Source organism: Ochotona princeps, chromosome 18, assembly GCF_030435755.1.
Source record: "Ochotona princeps isolate mOchPri1 chromosome 18, mOchPri1.hap1, whole genome shotgun sequence".
Classification (NCBI taxonomy): domain Eukaryota; kingdom Metazoa; phylum Chordata; class Mammalia; order Lagomorpha; family Ochotonidae; genus Ochotona; species Ochotona princeps.
Window position 1 is genome coordinate 30,593,811 of NC_080849.1, and position 22,494 is coordinate 30,616,304.

General features: G+C 38.5%; 1 protein-coding gene across 24 annotated transcripts in view; it reads right to left on the bottom strand.

The window, feature by feature from the left end:
• Positions 1–7,758, bottom strand: part of DTNA (dystrobrevin alpha) — a 217,264-nt gene extending 209,506 nt beyond the window's left edge. For 5 of the 24 annotated variants that reach the window (XM_058677191.1, XM_058677190.1, XM_058677196.1 and 2 more), the window contains exon 1: positions 7,271–7,578. In XM_058677191.1, the coding sequence (XP_058533174.1) occupies positions 7,271–7,320 (50 nt within the window). In that variant the 5' untranslated portion in view covers positions 7,321–7,578. Of the gene's footprint in view, positions 1–7,270; positions 7,582–7,638 lie in introns of those variants that run through there. The other 19 variants (XM_058677183.1, XM_058677182.1, XM_058677188.1 and 16 more) reach the window with 10 other exon arrangements.
• Between the last annotated feature and the right edge of the window lie 14,736 nt (positions 7,759–22,494).

Below are 22,494 nucleotides of genomic sequence, written 5' to 3' on the forward strand. Positions count from 1 at the left end.
GTTTCCAACAGAGTAGCCCTCCATTGTGAAAGATACGTTTGAAGATTTTTCCGCAATGAAATTTTAGAGGTGCCATTGTTATCCTTATAATGTCTGAATCTTATTAGACCCCCAGGGAGGAAAAATCACTACTACTCAATTTCATGGAACAATTGATTCATTTAATATGGTGATAGCACGTCACTAAATACGGCGTGCATCATAAGCAAGAAAGTAAACATTTTGTTCTTGCTAGTCCATTACCCTTCCTGTACAGAAAAGTTCCCTATTTGAAAACTCTAGCAGATGCCCAACAATTAATTTATTTTTCTAATTTTCAAATGCATGAACTTAAACTAGGAGAAATCAATAACAACAAAATCAAGAAATTAAAGTTGAAGATGAAACTTCCCTTAGAGGATCTTCATTAGGAAATGATAGCTTAACAACATGTGAGCGTACTATAAATGGAAGAAGCATTTCAGGCCTTGAGTAGAACAGGGCAAATTATTTCTGAGTTCTTGGTTCTGAGGAACACAATACATCTCATCTCTGGTGAATTACAAATTATAGGCCAGAATAGTATTGAATATTATTGGATGCTCTGTCAGCTTAACGTTTTATTGTTCTGGAAGGATATTTAAAATAAAGCCCTTTATCAGGGAAATTAAAACAAAGTATCCTAAAGTAAGGATATTCATAATCACACTTTAAAATGTTTAGCCTTATGTTCTGAAAATATTAAATAACCTTCAATATTACCATGTCTTAACCATTAATACAATATATGGGGGGTGGTAATTTACCAAAGTGTGCTTTTTATGCTGAAACATAATCTCTCTCCCTCACCCTCTCCCTTTCTAGCATCTATTAATCTAAAGTTCTGTGCCCAAATTACCATGAAAAACACTGGTTTAACAGGTCAAGCATGCTTCTTTAGAGCTTTAGAATTAGCCCTTAACACTAATGTTCATCTAAATATCCTAAAGGCAAATGTGATACACAGAATTTACCAAATTCAGTTGATTCTGGATGATTATCTATCTCCCCACCATATAAATATAATTTCCTAGGATTATTGCTCCTAAGAAGATAAACTACCTAACGATAACCACTTCAAAAATTTTAAGAGTCTCATTGATCTTCACAAATTCTATCTTGTTAGTGCTTAAAACTAAATGCTAAAGAAAAGGTAAACTATCAGTGATATCAATACTGTATAAGATGATGTATTTGCAGTGTGGAACACACATCCCCATTCCTATGCAGCATTCATCATAAGTCTAGGTCTTTGATAAAACTAGGAGTGGGACATGGGAACTGCATCCAATAATAAGTTTCTCCATTTCTCAACTACACATGAGCAATTTGTAGAATGGGGAAACCAGTAACATTTCAAATTTTCTCTCTGCACTTTGCTGGAATTGTCCTAGCAGGCTCTTGCCACTTTTCTGAAATAGTTCATGGCCAGGAATCTGAGCAATCAGTGAGATAAAATTCTAAGATTTTGTAGTAATGGAGAAGCTGTGACAGAAAAGGTCACAGACACTTGGGAGATGGCAAAGATCGACAGAGTTGAAAGTCTCCATGGAAATGAATGTCAAACAATGTAAATATACCAAGGATTTGAGCAACAGACTGTGGACAGCCTATCTACTGTGTGATCTGTTCAGAGATGTCTAAGGCTTGAAGTCCAGCTTGCCAGTATTCTGGAGGCATGGGGATGCCTATGATCTGTCAGAGCGAAACCCATTAAGCCTCCTCTTAAATATTCTAATCCTTTCTCTTTCCACACAGGCAGTAGGATTGTGCTTCCCAGCCAAGTAAAGTTAGCCGTGGCCATGCAAATGTGAAACATAAAAAAATGGGTCAATCCCAGGGAATACTAGCAATAAGAAGAAAGGTCTTCAGCACTCCTTGATGGGTGCAAGGTACAAGTGAGAAGGCAACCCTGTTTTTGATATACCACACTGCATGAATGTGGAATGCTTCCTAGCTTTACATCTGTCTTTCCTCACATACAAAGTAAAATAGCAACATATGCCTCTTGCCTACAAACTATTGGCTGCCTCTGATAGGATAATCATTGCATTTATTTGAGGTGTTAGCAACATCTTTTGGTGAGTAAACATGTTTCTATAAATGTGTGTTAAGAAATGATGTGAGACATGCAAAACCATTTGCATTAGAAGATTCATTTCTTAAACTGTGTCCTTAAATAAACCTAGTTAAGGTATCCATTTTCCTGAACTGTGATTAATTCTGTGAGTTAATTACTTTAGCATCCATAAAACCAATAGTGATCACATTATATGGGAATGCATAAAAAGGAAAGTGCTAGTGGAAAAGAAAAATACAGGTAGCCCTTTCCTTCTCCTTAAGATACACCCACGTTTACAAAGCTTTCAAGACTCAAGATGTCTCTAAGTCACCCTCACACAGTATTTGTCTTGCAAGACTGCGTGGCTCAGCTGTATTTATGCAAATAAATATACTCCTATTTTATATTTATATAACATATGATTCAAAAAATATATTGCATTTAATTCATTAGAATGTGTTCAGGTCTCTTTAAACTATATTGTAATAAAGTGCTAACTGCTTTCTCAGCAGAAACAATTATTGCTGAGAAAAGCAAAAATGACTTAAAATTTACTTAGAACCAGTTTTTTAAAAACTCACTCACTTTTATTTATTTGAAAGGCAGAGAGACCAAGAAAAACAGAAGCAGTGAGGCAGAAGGCGCTCACTGTGCCTGGTTTATTCTCCAAATGCCAGAAAGGCACGCTGGAGTGAGGAGCTGGGAACTTGGCTCACATCTCCCATGTCTGCAACTGGAACACAGGGACTTGAACCATCCTGGCTACTGCCAAGCAGATTCACAGGAAGCTGGGATGCAGAGTGCAGTCAGGGCTTCAACACAGATTTCCCTCTTCATGACTCTTGACTACCAATCTCTGACAATAAACGGCCAATTCATCACACTCAATTTATACTATGTCTTATGTCAGCAATATACTTCATTGGGCAAAAATGGAAATATACAATCCTCTCTCCCCAAAACAACCACCAGCAGCAAACATGATCTCTTGAGCCTGCCTGACAAATAAGTTCATTAATGATGGCTACTACTCTAGCCAACATTTAAGATTAAAAGAATAATGATGGGGCAACATTTGGAGTAGCAGTTATGACAGTTTGGAACACCCATATTCTATATTGGTGTGCTGGCTGACAATTCCCACCCTGCTTCAGCTTCTAGCTTTCTGCCAGCGTTCACACTGGGAGGTGACAGGTAATGCTTCAAGTTGCTGAATTCCTTCCAGCCATGTGGCAGACCCAGGCCGGGATCTTCCTTATTGGTTCTGATCTGACCACTGTGAGCATTTAGGGAGTGAACTAACACATAGGTCTTTCAAATGAAATGAATCAATGAGTTAAGAATTCAAAAAGAACGGTGAGATGTTGAATAAAAATAAAAAGGAGGAAAGGGGAAGAAAAAATATTATGTGTTATTTCTTTAAGCAGGCAGTGAGAGGTTTCTGTGTACCAGTTACTGAGAATACAAAAATGAGTAACTTACAATCTATGTCATTAAGTGCTCCAAACTAGCAGGTGAGCTATACAATTAAAAAAAGTACAGTGAAGGTTACTTGTGAGCTAACACATGAAAGAGAACTAGGATTTCTCCACAAAGGAGATGAGCATAAAAACAAAAACAGACACAGAATTTCCAAGTTCATGTGCACAAGGTGTGCTCTGTGAGGTACTTCTGGAGGCTGCTTGTGTGTGGAAAAGAAGGTGGATAGGTCATTCCCATGCTCTGTGTGTGTGTGTGTGTGTGTGTGTGTGTGTAGTTTGGAGAGGTCACAGTAATATGGGATAGGTATGAAAATAGAGTAACTGCAAGGAGAAGGGGGAAAGTGTTGTTGTTGTTTTTAGTGTATAGTTGTTTTCATTTATTTGAGAGGCAGAACAATACACACACAGAGAGGAGAGAGAGAGAGAGAGAGAAACACTTTTCAATTTGCTGATTCACTTCTCAAGAGTTTACAACAGCCAGGGCTGAGCAAAGCAAGGAACTCAGAACTCCATCTTAGTCTTCCACATGGCTGACATGGACCCAAGCACTTGAGCCATCATCTATTGCTCTCCGAATGCATTACCAGGAAGCTGAAACTGAATCAGAGGTGTGACTCAAAGCAGGCACTTTGACATATGATGGGATTAAGCAACTGTTTGACCCACAGCACCACAAAGATAATCCCTATGCTAGTGTTATGAATGTGGAGATACTGGGTGTGGGCCAAGAGAAAGCAGAAGTCAAGGCAACAGCTGAAAGAGATGGCAGTGGGCGGAGCAGAGATGAAAAAGATTGTTAAAGAAAGAGGCCAATCAGGGACAAATGAAAGGACTGTTAGGCATCTTTGACATATCATATAAAGTCGGAAAATGTGAGTTTTCTAATCATCATATGCATGCTATTTGCTTCAAAAGGTGCAGTTAAACCAGGCCACACCTAAAGAGAAAAAGAATCAAAGAAATTGTTCAAAATCATGGATGCTATCATCAGGCTGATATCTTTTCAAGAATGAGAAGTGCAAATAATCATAATGACTGTAAAGGCAGGAGAGTGAATTTCCAATTCTGGTAATGACAGTGAGATAATTTGGACTGACAATTGCAGTGAAAGTAAAAATACGGAATTATAAAAAGAGCCAATAAGATAAAGGTGAATTAGCACATGAAAATTTGTAAGCCCAGAAGTCAGAGAGAGAGAAACTCAGCTTTTATAAAGTTTGGCCCTTGGGCATAGGACTTACCAGGGAAAGAATTCAAGAAGACTTAGGAATTGCATGCAAAACACCAAGTTCTAGGGCTTCAAGTGGGGTCTTTAAATAACACACACTGGGATCTATTCAATGGTCATACCTTTTGTCATAGTAGACATAGTCTAAGCTGATCTGCAGCCTTGCCCTTTGTCAGAAAGTTGGCCACGGGACAATAGGGGCTGAATCTTTGTGTGAGGTGATTATGGTGTGACACTGCTCCCAGTTGCCTGGCAGGAGCAACGTCAAGCCCTCTTGGGATCGAACAGCATCCTCTTCACATCTCAGCTTACTCTTCCAAGTAATATTAAAAACACCTTTCCAGCATATAACCAATGACATCCAAACAACCAAGGAAATAAGACACCATGAGTAAGAACAAGCAGGAAGAGAAATAATAGAAATACTTTCAGTATCATCTGAGAGATTATAGTTAGCAGACACATTATTAAATAAATACACTTACTATTTTCAAAGAAATAAAAACCTAACAGCTTTATCAGGGAATAAGATACTATAACAGTGACATAAAAATAGTTCAGAAATATTTATTTTGTTTCTTGCCAATACCATTTGTCACAAGTAAAATTTTTTTTTACATTTAGAATTTACATTAGATTTCCATACACTGGATATAAAACAAAACCCTACACTGATAAGCCTAATATAATTTTTATTCATTTTCATAATTGAATCACAAATGTATGAGTTTGGAAGAAGATATGCCTAAATGTGCTCGCAGGGAGACCTGTGTGTGGGGGGGTGAACAGACAGGTACACACTCTTCGATTTTTTTGAAGCACCTGTGATTTTTGTTAGTTTCATTCCCACTGCCAACTATTTAGGGCATTGGTGGTTAACACAATGTCACCAGGCATCCCATGTGTCATGCAAAGCTTACAACATTTCCATCTGTTCATAGAATAAAAATTAGCAGCAAATTTTGCAACCTAAAGGGTTCATTGCCAGTATCACTGAAGAGTCTGATATCCCAATTTGCCCAAAGTGATTAGATTTTAGAGTTTGAAATGCATAATTTTCCAATGGACGTAGTCCTCTGACTTTAAAACACTCAGCAATCAGATTCTTCCTTAAGACTGACATGAAAAAGGGGGAAACTGAGCACTAATATTCATCAGAGGGGAGAAATAGAGAGCAGAGTTGGGGAAGAAGCCAGCAGAGAAACCAAGAGAGATCAAAACGAAGCTGGGCCAACTCCACTTCCAGTTGGCCTTACTTGGTTATTCAAAAGTTAAAAAAAATACCAAGTGACTCAATCAACATGTTCATTTTTATTTCAAAAGAATAACCAAAATATGATTTATTCCACCAAAGTTGAAGGAAAGCTCCATATTAAGTTATCTATGATTTGTCCCTGGTTAAGTCAACTGAGTTCATTAGAATCTTGTCTACCGGAAAGAGCAAACATAGGCCAATCACATCTCACAACTCTTCAGCCTCACAGTCTGCTATAAGAGCACCAGCAGTTTTATTTTCCCCATATAAAGTAGAATTTCCAATTCACACCATGTACTCAGTGACTATTATGGATAGTATTTATTCAGAAGGAATGCTGGGCAAGAGCAGAGGGAGAGGTCATCTGACACAACAAGAAACAAAAACTATACATGGGCAAAATGTGGAGGGAGCTAACGTTTCTTTATTCTTTCCTGCAATGAAAACAAAACAAAACAAAACAAAACAAAAAACCCCAAAACACAAAAACTTTGTGACTCTCTGAAACAGCTCGGTAATAGCCAATTCAAGAACCCTCCTTCTTCCTCCTCTTCTCTCAGGCTCTGTACAACCAAAATACTTCCATTCACTTAGCAAATATCAGCTCTCGAGAGGAACAGAACCTGTTTGGAATTAATGAGGCAACATAAAAAAATAACTTCTATTAATAAAGTGTTCTCTTCGATGGAGATTGCCACTTTGCTCCTCTGTTGCTTTTTAAAAGTAGAACACTTTCAAAAGCTCCTTATGCACATTTAAGCACCTTTTTCCTCTCTCTCTTTTCTTTTCGTTTTTTTTTTTTTTTTTAATTAGGAGCTGACTTAGGGTTACACAAGGGCAACTGACCTCCATCTCACAATAACACTGTTTCATGCAATGACAAATGGACACAGTAACCTTCAGTTTCCCTTGTCACACAGAACCACTGACATTGTAACTCTATAAATTCAGGCTGCTAAACCGAGGAGTTAACAGAAGGAAGAGCAAGCAAGGTTAAAGGCAGAACTGATGTTACAAACCTGTATGTAAATTTCAAAATGAGGCTAAAATATCCTATTTTTTCAGACTGCATAAAAAGTAAAATACCACCAATCTTAAGACAGGTAACAACACTGAAAAACAATCTTCATTATTGCCTTTTCATTCACATCAGCACAAAGAAAAATCCAAACATTAACCCTCCCAGAGAAGCGATGTACCTAAAACAAAAACATCTTTTAACTTACCCTCGTGTATGCTCACCATGCTCTTTGAAATCCTTTTCATCCCAGTACATCCAGAACACATATGAGTTCTTAGCTTAGTTGCTTAAAGAGCAAACTTAACCACATTATTCATTACAACAGAGACTATCATAGAAGTCCCTGAAATTCTTGGGAGGGATGTGAGTTTAAAAGCCAGCCTCTAGATCCTGGTGTATACTGTGTCTATCTTTAACTTGAAAATGATTTGGTTTCACATTCCATTGAAGTCCCACTGGCAGATGCCTTTGGTAAGCTCACCAATGGCAGGCTTTCAAACACCCTTCCTCCACCCCCTCCCTCTGAGCTTCCGCTGTTTCATCAAATGCTGCTTTACCCAGCTGTCTTTTTACCTGTCTCTGCGTGGGTAAAAGAAGACGCTTTCCTTGAGGGCTATTAGGGAAACACTAGCAAGCTGAAGATCAGAGAGGACTCTGCTTTTCCCTGCCATCCCCTCCCCCTACTTACTGCCAGAAACCAACTGACTTCCAAACTTGGCTGCCTGAAAAAGAATGTTCTCTGATTGGCATTCCTGCAAGCAGAAAACAGAGCAGCTCAAGTTCTGTACTGTTACTCTGGATGAATAACTGCTAAGGTATACACCATGCAAACAAGTAACTCTCCTGGATTTCTTTCTTTCCTTCTTTTTTCTTTCCGTTTTCACTCTTTAAAAACAATCAAGCAAACATTCCAGGATATTAACATTTTTTTGTCGTTGTGTTGTAATACAGCATTTAAGTTTTAATTGCCATGTGTAATTTTTTACTCAGCATATGTAATGCTGTAGGGAAAAAGTAAAGTGAAAATCTTTGCTAAAACTTGAGTTGAAATGTAATAAAGGACTTGGGGACCATTTGAGGAAGAGAAAAACCATCCTGACTGCTGGACTAGTTCTGGATTTCAATGGATGAATTTCCTGGGACAGACAAGCCTGGTGATAGGAATTAAACTGATGTTAGCTGACCGGTATTTTGTATTCTAACAGCTGGAAGAAAGAATATAGAAAACACTTCCAGTTTCTTATCAAAGCTTTGTCATCTGGATTGTTTTACAAAAGTTCAGAAAGGGCTAGGAAATGTGTGTGTGTGTGTGTGTGTGTGTGTGTGTGTGTCTAAGAGAGAGCGAGAGTTGGAGTCCCATACATATATGAAAGAAATAAAATTAAGTGAATGAGAATTAAGGGAGAACCAAATAGTCTGACAGGGATTATTTACACGGTGTCTTTAAATCACTGCTAATACATTTATGTGTAACATTTATCTAGTGGTCACTGGGACAAAATGATCTTCAGTTACTTCAAATAACTAAGCTTTTTATGTTCCCAACACTGAATTTATTACATGAATTTCTCTTTTCACACAAGGTCTTCCAAGGCCTGATAAAGGTTTTTAATCTGGGGAATTTGACACATCTCAACCCCAAGCATTTGGGGTTTCTTAACTTGAGCAGGCTGTGGCTGCTGATTCCGGGCACCTCTGGGGCTGGCTGGACTCAGGGTGGTGTGTGGCTGCAGCTGCTCTCTGGCACTTGGTGGACAGCTCAAAAACATCCAACAGGCTGACTGCAGAAAGAGAACTTGCTGTGCTGGGTAGTTTGTTGGTGACTTAATATTTTTTGCCTTAAACTATCTTTCCCCGCATCCAGAGCAAGGAAATTTTAAGAAATCATGAGAAAAATCTTCATCAATTGGCATATTATTACTAACTTATTTCTGTGATATTTGATGCCCCTTCTAGATGGATAACCTACCAACCAGCTTGCTTATTCTCTTAGTCTAACCCCAAAACCAAAAGTATTTTTACAAAAGTAAAAGGAGGAGGAAGGGGAAAAAGAAAATTTCGTTACTCTTATCTCTAAAGATTATTTTTGGGAAACTGCAAGAGAGATCTATCTATATGTCTATATAGATAGGTAAATAGATAGATAGATGGATAGTTGATATACAAGCTCATTCATTATTTTCCACAGGTTAAAACATAACACTTTCACACAAGCAGTTTATTAAGTTTCAGTAAGCATTTCTTCATTACCAGTTACATGTATGTATTTTTGAAGTTCACAAATTTATAAATAAAGGGGACAAAAGAGCCTCACAGCTCAGGAAATATCTGTGCTGTGTTTCTCTTTCCTGCTATCCAAAACATTCCTCCCCAAGGCCAACGGATGATGTCCAAGCACAAATTAAAGAAGAGGAGTGGACAGAACTGGTCTCAAGCCATCTCGTCCACATTAAGCCCTACTACTCAGTTCTGTCTTTGTGCAGACCTTAGCACGTAGTTGATACTCAAGAAATGCTTGTCAAAACTCAAGAACTTCTTGCATAAAATGTGTATTTCAGTCTGTGAAAATGCATTGGTACACATTTTAGATGAACACATTTTGCACTTATTTGGTGAAAAATTAGCCTCTCTTCAAGCAGTTAATCAATAAATTATATAAGATACATGAAGTACTAGTCACCTTTACTGAGGCACATTAAAAGTCACTATACATGTGAATTTGCTACGATCCATTATTCTGGGGTGGTTATTGGGCCTAGAGGTTAACAAGCCCATGCTACCTATTGGCATTCCTGGGTTACGTATCTGCCTCCAGCTCCTTGCTAATGCAGAACCTGGAGACCACGGTGATGGCACAATTGACTGAGTCCTGCCACTGTCACACATAAGGTTTGCAGTGAATTCCTGGCTCCCTGCTTCAGCCTGGCCCCTTTTTGTCCTGGCAGGTATTTGGGAGAGTCAAACAGTGGATAGGAATTTCTCTCTCTCTCTCTCTCTCAAATTAAAAAAAAAAAAAATTACTTGATCTTCCTGGTGTGTAAGAAAAATAGGCTAAAAGGAAATGTTGGGTCTTCTGATATTTCCAGGTAACTAGTAAACTGTAACAGTTCCCTTTATTGAATCGTTACTGCCATTCCTTATAGTGCATCAGTCATCAGATATCTTGTTTCCAATTTTATCTCCACTTTGCAACAGTAGAAGGAGCTTGAGTGCAGACACAAGGTTGAATGAGCACAATGAACTTTTCTTCTTTTTCCCTTAACCTTCACAAAGCAACTGATAAGATTTATAATGGCCAGGACTCAGTCTTTGTCATGAGTAAATGTTGTTTTTCATAAGTGCTAACATGAGAGTTAGAATTGATCAGAAAAATAGCTTCCAGGGCTAGCTTCCAAGGAAAACTGGGCACGTAACAGGCAAATGAGATACCTTAATTTATCAAGAACAAGCAGTTAATCTATACTCTGTTCTCCAAAAATAGATTGTATAGGCACACTTTTGTGAATGGCAAATGTTCATAGCAGGCTACTGGCAGGGGTAAACAAGGTGTTTGCACTCAGGATTTGGTTGATCTGTGAGGCATTGTGTGCATGAAGAATCTGGTGACTGATTTTATACATATTTTAAAGAAATGCCTTCTGCATATTGTTTTGAAAAGCATATGCCATTTATATAAAAGCAATTTTGGGGGGAGGGGGAGGAGGAGGGAATCATAGTTTTTCTAAAAGCAAAAAACTAATCAACATGAGTAATAGTTATTTGAAACATAATTAAAGAAAATATCTAAGAAAAAACAGAAAAGCTATATATATATATATATATATATATATATATATATATATATATACACACAACATTTGAAAATGGAGCTCTAACAGCAAATATGGAAAGCATTCAAAACAACAGTATACCATACATAATCCTATTATATGCCACTCACTTAGAAATATAGCCAGGAAGTCCTTGACTGGGTATATGCCCAAGGAAATGAAGTCACCACTTTCATAATGATATCTTCACTCCTGTATTCATTGCAGTATTATTCACAATGAAGAAGATGTGGAGACAGCTAGAGCATTTGTTGACAAAGGAATGAGTGAAGAAACGTTTACAGGGCCCTGTGCAATGGCTCAGTGGCTAAATCCTTGCCTTGCATGTGCAGGGATTCCATATGGGTACTGGTTCGTATCCTGGCTGCTCCACTTTACATCCAGTTCCCTGCCTGTGGCCTGGGAAAGCAGCAGAGTACAGCCCAAAGCCTTGGGACCCTGCACCCACATGGGAGACCCAGAAAAAGCTCTTGGCTCCTGACTCTAGAACAGTTCAGCTCTGGCTGTGGTGGCAATTTGGGGAGTGAACCAGTGGATGGAAGATCCTTCTCTCTGTCTTTCCTTCTCTCTGTAAATTTACCTTTTTAGTACAAATAAATAAATCTTTTTTCTAAGTACCTGATTTATAGCATACAATGGAATTCCATGAAGCCTTAAAAAAGAATCTATCATTTGTGACAACCGAGAAGAATCTGTAGGTTATTATCCTAAATGAAACATACCAGATACAGAAAACATACCACTGTATCTCACTTACATTATAAAATGTATATAAATACCTAGAAAGGGAATAAAATGTTGGTTACTGGGGATACAACAGGTATTGCAGGATTGGTAGGACATAAGGTAAAAGGTACAATGCTATGTAGTATGAAGAAGTTTAGACAACTTGTGAATAGCATGAACATTAAAATAAATCACATTGTTTTGTAAACTAGTAATTTGCCAAGAGAGTGTATTCTATGCACTCCTACAGTGCACAGATGCACACACATACATGCAACTGCATGAAGCACACTATGTTAGTTTGCTTTATCACTTCACATTGTCCGTATGTCAGGATAACATTACTGAAGCTATCACATTGTACATCTTACGTACACACAGTTAAAACAAAAGGGACATTGCACCTTGTTATGTATAATCTAATCTTAATAATTGCCAATCAATTTAACAATGTGACAAAATGAACTCCTGCTGCAGGTGCTTATTTTATGAAAATAATCCTAATCATGGAAAGGTCAGTATGGACAAACATATTAATCACAGTATATTTGGTAGGCATATTACGAGAAATAATGAAAGTGTAATGAAACAGGCTAATGGTGAGGTTAGAAACCAGCACATAAGTAGTCAGGACCATGAGCGACAGAAAGAACAATACTAGAAGGAATCCTAATAAGACAACTTGCGGGTCCTTTCAAAAATACCTTAATCAGTTTTTTTGTATTTTCTATAACAATGTTATAGTCTTTGCTAATTTATACACACACACGTGCATACACACAAACCTGAAGAATAATTGTGGTGTTTCTTCATTCCCTTATCCTCCTTTGTTGCAGGTGGACATCTTGTTTTGGCTTGGGGGAGGGTGCAATGAAATGGAGACACACTAATATGGAAAGAAACACATGCAAAACACTGAAGTGGGCTGCTGTGGGGTTAAGAAAGGGCAAAAAATGAAACACACTGTGTCAAGAACTGTCTGCAAGGCAATGGTGAGAATACAAACAGATGGTCAAGGCATGGAATGGGGCCTCCCATTGGTGCTAGCAGAGTGGCAGCCAGAATAGGTGGCAGCTACTTAGGTGAGACTGGACTTTGGGAAGAGACAGATCTAGACAAGTATAGGACACACAGCAACAGGACATCTTGTTTTGAGTCTGATGATCTGTTATCATGAAATGAAATGCTTAACAGAGTCTTCAGTTCACAAGCTCTGGTAGCCAAGTCTGTGTGTCTCTGGACACTGCATGATATTGACATGGTTCTTAAATCTATTGATTTGGTGATATAAATTTTTTTTTAAAAAAGTTATTGCTAATTGTTGGGCTACAGCTGTTAAAACTGATTTCCTTTGATATGTGTACAGAGGTCTATTTAGGTCTATTTACTGTTTTTTCTTAAACAAGATTCATTTTTTTGAAAGGCAGAGTTAGAGAGAGAGAATGAGAGAAACAGGGGGGGATCATCCATCAGCTGGTTTACTCCCCAGGTGATTGCATATGCTGGGACTGCGCCAGGTCAAAGCCAGATGCCTGGAGCTTTTTCATGGTCTCCCAGTGGAGTGCAGGGACCCCAGGTCCAGGGATTTAGGCCATCGTCTGCTACCATTCCAGGTGCATTAGCAGGGAACAGAAGTAGAGCCTCCAGGACTCCAGCTGGGGCCCACAATGGATGTTGGCACTACAGGCAGTGGCTTTACCTGCCACATTGTTGGCCCTTTTAGCTTTGTTCTAATATTCTTTCTGGACCATTTTGTTTTCATTCTTACATTTCATTTCATATATCTCTTTCAGTTCCCAGGATTGATATCTGTCCAGTTCAGTCTCTTGGGCTGACTGTTATATGAGCCTGGTTTGACTTGGATTAATAGATTTCTAGAGATGTAGGATTTTCAGTGCTAAAGCTGCCAAAGTCTGGAAATATCAGAAGTTGGCCATCCTAGTAATGTAATATGGAATTTTAAAAAATGTATATATTTGCTTTTGTTAGAAACAATTTTTAAAAATTAATTAGGAGATATTTGGCCCAATAGGCCAATGTTGTGAAAACATGAGTTTTACTCTACAGGCTAAACAATCCAGAGAGGTCAACCTACATGGGCTACTTCTTCATTTGTCCAATAAGAGTTATAATGCATTCAAGCATCATGGTCAGTCTCAAGTGGATATGCAGGCTAATATAGAAAATACTGAATGCTTAAATATCAAAATTTATTTTACATTAATTTAAAAATAATATGTGTATTTATTATATTAGGAGAGTAGCTTTTAGTTATTTCAGATTGAGAAATAAATAAAGTACCCAGAAGAGGCATGTAATTTCAACTGTAGAGTGAGCAGAGGAAAGGAGAGAATGAGGAAATGACTTGCTTAGGAGTATCTCACTCAACATTTGACATTTCTTAAACTAAAGAACTTAAGGATTTTTTAAAATGAGATTCTAGAGCCTCAGAAGCAATAAAATATCATTCATGATTTGGAAAAATATACATAGATTATTTTCAGTATGACCAATGGTGACTTGTATTTTTCCATTAGTTTGAGTAGTTTTCCTTCTGAGACAAAGTCATTCCTAACTGGAGCACATCTATGCACGTGTCTATTACAAGGTGCAGTGACAATGTCCTTCCTGCCTCTTCCTTGGGACAGAGAGGTCGCTGCTATGTGTCACTTATTTAAACTCTGCCAGTACATCTCATATATGTTGCCATTTAGGAAATGAGGGCAAAATTAAGTTTGGAGCAAAACAAATATGTTATAATCATTTAAAAACCATGTAAATTTATAGTTAAATTGCATTCTATATTTAAATCTCAAGTTCTAACCTAAGGTTTTTGAGGGTTGGCCAGGGTAAACAATGGGAAAATTCTGTTGGTGTGATAGAAAATGTCAGGTGATAAACTGGATGGAGTTTGGTGTTTATACCCAGCATGTCAATTTGGGAGTTTTTCTTTAGTTGAGCACAAGGGTATACAGTAATTTTTGAATTTGTTGTTTCATTTGGAATCAGAGAAAATAGTTCATTGAAATGTAATAATGACAAGGTGTGGGTCTTTGAGCAGAAACTCAAATGCAGGTCCTGTTGCCACTCCCTATTTGTCCCTCTTTTAGTAGGTCCTGTGGGGCCTGTAGGGATTTCCCAGAAACTTGGGGAGTGCACCTTAAAGACCTTTGAGCTCTGGGACTGATGCAGTGGTATAGTAAGCTAATCCTTCATCATGTGCAACCACAAAAATATGGGCATCTTTTTGTGTTCAGCCGCTTCACTTCTGATTAACCTTCTGTTTAGGGCCTTGGAAAGCAGTAGGATTTCGTAAGTTCATAGTACCCTGCACTCACTTGGGAATCCCAGAAGTGGCAACTGGCTCTTGGCTTTGGATCAGCTCAGCTCTGGCTGTTACAACCATTTGGGGAGTGAGCTAGCAGATGGAAAACCTTCTCTCACTGTCTCCTCCTCCTCTCTCTGTAAAATCTGTTTTTCAAATAAAAATAAATAAATATTTTTTAAAAAACATTGAGCTCTAGTACTTGTTGAAATCAGAAAAGTTGATTTTACATATTGATAAACATGCTTGCACATATGTTTAAAATTCATACGCAACTACAGAGCTTAAGAGCTTCATCATCCCCTTCAACTTTCAACCTCAGAGACAGCCATCTTCAGGTCAATTATCTATATTATGTATATATGTATGTATGTATGTATGCATGTATCTATCTATCTATCTATATCTATCTATCTATATCTATCTATCTATCTATCTATCTATCTATCTATCTATCTATGTAAATGTGGAATGGTATGAAGAGAGAGAAGGAAAGAAAGAGGAGGGAATCTTTCCTTTTCTGGGCCACTTCCCAAACACCTGCAGCAAATCAGGATGTCAGGGCAAAGCCAGTAGCCTGGAACACCATTCAGGCCTCCCACACAAGTGGCAGGACCTAATTACTAATCTCACAGGACATATGTTAGGAAGAGTCTAGAATCAGAAACAAAGTTATGATTCAAATTTAGGCATTCCAGCATAGGATGGGGTGTCCCAAGCAGCATTTTGGAATGTCACCCCAAACGTCTGTCCCTCATATCTATTTTTTTTATTTTCAAATGTTCATGTCTAATAGCTGCTACTATGAAAAATGAGAATCTGGCTGTTGCACATTTTATTAGATCCGTGTACTCTCTCTTCCATGCTTCCTCCCTCCCTCCCTCTCCCTCTCTCTCTCTCTCTCTCTCACACACACACACACACACACCTTTCCCTAATTATTCCACATTAATTTCACAATTTCACAGGAAGCTTTAATAATATTCACATGAAAGCCTCTTGGAGCTTTATGATTCTGTTTGTTTTACACATTCCTTTTTATTTCTGACATTGATTATCATATTTTTGTCTGTTTAATTTTCTATCTGCCCATCATTACATTTTCTCAAATTCTTTAGTAGATACTTGATATTCTTCTTTATACAATGATAGTTTTTTTTAGCATCTCCATTCTTTTTTATGGAAACCTTTCTATTGAGCTGTACGCCTGGGTCTCTTCTTTGCCTCTATACTGCCTAGATTCTTCGATTAATCTTGATTGACTCTTGAATGGATCACATTTCTATAACTCTCAAAGAAAGATGCTTGAAATTACCACATTTTTAGAGAAGTTGAAATGTTTGAAAATATTTCTTTATTCTTTAATTTGACTAGATACAGAATTCCTATATCTTATCAGGAATTTTTTTTACTGTCTAGTGGCTGAGAAAGTATTCCTGATACATTCTATTAAACTTTCAGTCTTTAGGACCCAGAGGCGTGGCCTAGCGGCTAAAGTCCTTGCCTTGAACATACCAGAATCCCATATGGGCACCAGTTTGAATCCCAGCAGCTCCACTTCCCATCCAGCTTCCTGCTTGTGGCCTGGGAAAGCAGTCGAGGACGGCCCAAAGCTTTGGGACCCTGCACCCATGTGGGAGACCCGGAAGAGGTTCCTGGTTCCTGGCATCGGATTGGCGCAGCACCGGCCCGTTGCGGCTCACTTGGGGAGTGAAACATCGGATGGAAGATCTTCCTCTCTGTCTCTCCTCCTCTCTGGATATCTGGATTTCCAATAATAATAATAAATCTTTAAGAAAAAAACTTGCAGTCTTTCTTCCTGGTTCCTCTTCCTCCTTCTATACAGCTGTCCTTCTATACTCCTGTCTCACAGCTTGGACCCCTTAGACTGATAAATTGATTTTAGGACTGTTTCTACTAATTTTCTGTCATCTTCGGAGTAATTTTCCACTTCTTTTCTCTTGAACATTTTATTTCTGCCAGCATATATTTAATATTTAAGAATACTACTTCTCTCTAGTTACTCCTTTTCCATAACACAATGTTTAGTTTCATGGACACAGCTTTATTGCTAATACCATGAGCATATGCACATTATGTTTTTTAACAGCCTTTGTTTCCTGCATTCTTTCTTAAAATTTCTTGCTTTTCATTTTGTCTGTCTGTCTGTTTTTGTCTCTTTTAAGTTGGGGACTTTTTTCTTTATCTGGTATTTCTTAGCTGTCTATCCAGATAATATGTTGTGGAGTGTGGGACAATACTTTAAACTGGTTGGACAAAGGCGAGCCATTCATAGATTTGTCCTTTGCCAGAACTACATGTCTGCCCCCTGGTAGTCACATCCTTTGGAGAGGTGTCTCTTCCAGCTTCCTAGATGGAAGGTCCAAGTTGACTTGCCAGCTCCCTAGAAGCTGAGCATGACTAACAGCTTTGAAGGGGAGGGAAGTTTATTATTATTCAGCATGCAGCATGCTACTTAGTCTTTCAGATTTCAAGAATGTACCTGTCACTCTCCAAATATTACTGAGTCTGTGCCTCTCTAGTTAATTACTCCAGACAATAATCCCCACAACTCATGCTCCCTGAGGGTGAAGAACCAGTAGTGGCTGGCCTGCACAGGATTGGAGAGGGGATTGGAGTCCAGCTACTCTAAGAATTTCCACCCTGTTTTCAGCCCCTATTTTCTCTCCTGGCTTCAATGATCTACTTTGCCTCAAATTCTGGAATCTTTTCTGAGTTTTCCATTGACATCTTTGTATTGCTCATTCCTCTTGGGTCTTTAAAATCTGCTCAGCTAAACCAAGCATTGCATGTCCCTGTGCTCTCCATTTTCCAAGAAGCATTGCAACAGCCCACTGCTTCTTCATTCTTGTTCATTTTCTTTATTCCCGTAGGTTATAAAATATTGTCTGAAGAAACTGCTTTGAGGAGAAGGAGGTGAAATTTAAAATATTTTTCTTTACTTATTTGAGGGACAGAAAGAAAGGCACAAAGACAGGGTTCATTCCCAAATTCTTGGAATGAGCAGAACTGAACCAGGCCAAATCTGGGAACTAATTCCAGGCCTACCACAGGCACAATAGGAATCCAATTACCTGAGGCATCACTGTTGCCTCCCAGGCTCTGCATTAGCAGGAGGCTGGAATTTGAAGCAAATCCAGAAACTCAACCCCGGTATTCCAATGTTGCACATGGCACCTTAACCATTAGGCTAACCAACATTACCTGGAAAGGGTAGAACTAGGCATATATTTCTACTTTGAGATCCATGCACACAAGGAGTCTTCTAACGAAAATGCATATTACAAAAAGCATGCATCTCGTACCTTTTGTACCAAAAAACTCAGTTTTTAATCATATCTTTCCATGAATTGAAGTACCTCCATATTTTGCCATAAGTAATCCAATGTTAACATAAAAACTAATTCTCAAAAGGTATATAATTATCTGTATCAGACACCATGAAGTTAACATTCAATTAAAATAAAGAGATATTTGTATTCTGAAATTACTTGTAAGCCCTTATGGTAAAACTATCATTATATATCCTAAATTAGATATCAGAAATATATAATTATAAATAACTCCTTGATATACATAAACTATGTACCTTATGAAAATAAATTTCTTTTAGCATTAAGGTTCTGCCTAAGCTATGAATTAAGCTATAATCTAGCTAATGCAAGTAAAATTATCTTAAAATTATCTTTGTAGTTATTTTTTACACCCTTTTTGAGAAGGTCATGTAAAATCTGATAATGAACTTATTTCCTTATATGTCGTCATGCTCATATTATTTGAAAAAGTTTTATCTTGAATCTTTTCTATATGGTGTTTATGTGTTTATTATTATACATCAACCTGAACACCATATATATATGTATATATATATATACACATATATATATATACATACATATATATATATATATACACACATATATATATAGTTCCTGGGCAAAAGGTTAAAGATCATCCTTGGTATCTTTGGCTTTCTTTCTATATTTTCTGCTTCTCTATGTGTTTGCTCATCTCTCTCCAAAACACTCTATTCATCATATATTGCCATTTGACCTAGCCAGTGAGTGGGAGGTTGTCCTGGATACCACTCCTTTTTTTTTAAAGATATATTCATATACTTAAAACCTTAAAACTCAGAGTTACAGAGAGAGGGCAGGCAGAGGCAGAGAGGGAGCACTTCCATCAATGGGTAAACCCCCTAGTGGCCACATATCCAGGACTGAGTGAGGCCAAGGCCAGGATCCAGGAGCTTCATTTGGGTTTTTCACAAAGGTGGCAGGGTCCAAACATTTGGCCATCTTTTAATGCCTTCTGCAGGCCACTAACAGGGAGCAGGATGGGAAACGGAGCAGCTGGGTATGAACAAGTACTTATATGGGATGCTGGCCTCACAGCTGGTGGCTTTAATTTTTCACAACTGCAGCCCTGGCTCTCACTCTTTAGAGGATCTTGATATTCTAGTCCTTTATTGGTGTCTTTCCCCAGAGAGACGTGTGTTAGAACAACCAGTATCAGCTCTTCTTATTTGGATCTCTGGCATTTCCTGTCAAAATACCTTCAGACTGCTGCTGGGTTGTCTAAGACACACACTTGAAATCCTAGGGTTGGTTGTGGAGATGTGGATTTAGCAGATGGGAAACTAGAGTGGCATGATGCATTGAGGTGCTCACACACACACGTGCAGGGTCGTCTCAGATACAGACCAGCATTAGGGGTGAGAAGAGAAGAGAAGGTTTTGTTGACATCATTGTCTGAGACGCCATAGTAAAAAACAAAACAAAACAAAACAAAACAAACAAACAAAAAACCCCCAAAAACCCTGAGCTTGCATTCACGGACGTTATAAAGACACATTTATCAAGAAAGAAAAAGAAAAGCTCCTGAGTCTGGTTTGCAACTTTTAAATATTTAGACATTCTTCTGTGTATCCTCATTTGTACTCCTGCCACAGATCCTATAAATGTTAAACTACCAATTTGTTCTCATATTTACATTGTAGCATCCTAAAAGTAACACAGTATCTCCCCTTGCTTGCTCTATTCCATTAAATGTGTCTATTGTGAACAAGAAATGATAGCCTCAAAAATCCTATCAGAGAGCTGAGGCTCAAATGAAAGATAAGCACATTAGTTAACAAAATGAGCTCAACCCTTTCTTGCAGAGATTTTCACAACTGTTAACACTTCCAGGGACACTGCAAAAGGAAAAGCACCCTCTCCACAGAAGGGAGTAAGGACAAGGAGGCCAACAGTAATTGGCTTCTAATCACCTCTAGTGGGGTAGTGTTAAAGGGTATGATCCAGAGACCCCCTGCTCCCATAGAGACCTTCCTGCCCACTTTCCCACAGTCCTTTGCTTCTGTGTTTAGAAGTGGCTGGTACAAGGTGGGGCAAAGCAAGAGGGCAGATCTCTCAAGGTCTATTGTACTTAATGTTCATCAGCAGCTCTGCAAAGGCTTGGACAGCAGGAACCTGGAATGGGAGGATAGAGAGAGCCCCGTGGTTCAGGAATGTCAGCTTTTATGGAGCAGTGCTAATCCCTTGCTAAAGGGAGAGTCCCATGTCCTTAAGACATCTAAACCATCGACAACCAGCTCTAACTGAAGGGCTAGCAAAATTCAGATCCTGATTTACCTCTCTTGGTTCTTCCTCCCCTGCCCCATCCTTCAACATACACACACACACCCCACATTAGCAGCCTGATCAAAAATGGGGTGAACCCTTGTCTGTGGAGCCAATAGTGTACTCTGGTTTCCCCTTCATAGACTGATACACAACCAAAAATTGGAACACACAAAGCAGAAAAATGTGACTCATAAATAAAAAAAAATAGAAGCGAACTAACAGATGGCTCAAATACTGGACTTGGCAGAAAGGACTTTTTTTTTTTACTTTCATAAATATACTGAAAAGATATAATGAAAAAAGCATGCAGTAACAGTTGGGGAATTTCAGCAGATAAGAATATTAAGACAAAGAGTAAAATAGAAATGATCAAAATGAAGATTAGAGCTATAATAAAGGACTTCATTCAGATTTCAGAGAACAAAGAGTTAGCAAAATTTAATACAAGCCAATAAAATCATCTAAAGAAGGAAATGGAACAAAATAAAGAAGACCCCTATTTGTAGGGCAGTATCTAAATGTCTGATATAACTGTAATTGAAGCCTTTGGAGGACAGAAAGGAGGGAATGGACAAAAAAAAAAAATTTTAAAACATTAGAGGTAAAGTGCTGAAAGACATCAATGCATGAATGGATTTTAAAAAAGAAAAAGAAACACCACTATCAATGCATGGAGGCATTTTATACTTGAACTGCTGAAAGCAATGATAAAGAGTAAATCTGAAGAGATGAGTGCTTAGCCCGGCACGCTCACATTCTACATGGGAATGCCGGACTCGTGCTGATGTCACTCTCAATTTCAACTTCCTGCAAATGCGGACTGTGCAATGCTCAAGGCGTGCTGTTCCTGCTGTCCATGTGGTGAGCTGGTTTGAAATTCCAGCCCGAGGCTTTGGCCTGGCCCAACTCTGGCTGGGCATTAGGAGATGAAATCTTACGAGAGAGTCTCCTTCTCTCTCACTCTGTCTCTCTGTCTCTAACTCACTCACTCTTTTTTCCCCCAATAAATAATAAACATTTCCTCTGAATAGGATTAAATCTTAAAAGTATTCAGAGGAAAAGATAGTACAGATAGGGATCAACTTGAGAATAATGATTGATTTTTCATATGAGATTTTGGATGCCTTAAAAAAAGCAATAATATCTGCCAAGTATTAAAAGGTGGCACCTTTTAACTTCAAATTCTGTGCTCAACAATAACACCTTTCAACATGGGGGTGAAATAAGAGAGGGAGAGGTAGAGACCCCCTCTCACTTGAAATTTCTTTAAAGGTCAGTGGTGATTTGTCTTCTGAGTGCAATGATCTGGGTTCTCTAGAGTTTTCTGTGGTCATGCAAGATTCTGGTGGTCCAAGGAACTTCTGAGACAGTTACTGCTCCCACAGAGGCCTTACGACAGGCACACAGTTACTCCACCTTGCCTGTGGTACTCTGTGCTAGGCTCTGCACACCACATCTATACTTGGGACCCCTGGCTGGAACTCTGACATTTTCTCTGGGAGTTGGCCATGATTTTCACACACAGTCAGCCCTGCCTATCTCCAGGTTCTATGTTCAACCAACTGTGGATTTAATGTATTCAAAAAATATTGATCTGAACCAAATGTATTCAGATGTTTCTTATCACCCCTAAATAATATGGTATAACATCTATTAGTATAACTCTCATTGTATTAGGTATTAGAAGTAATCTAGAGATGATTTAAAAGCATATAGGGAGAGTCTGGTTCAGTAGCCTAGTGGTTAAAGTCCATGCCTTGCACATGCCAGTATCCCATATGGGCATTGGTTTATGTCCCGGCAGCCCTGATTTTCATCTAGCTTCCTGCCTGTGGCCTGGGAAAGCAGCAGACAAAAGCTCTTGGGATTCTGCACCACATGGGAGCCCTGGAAGAAGCTCCTG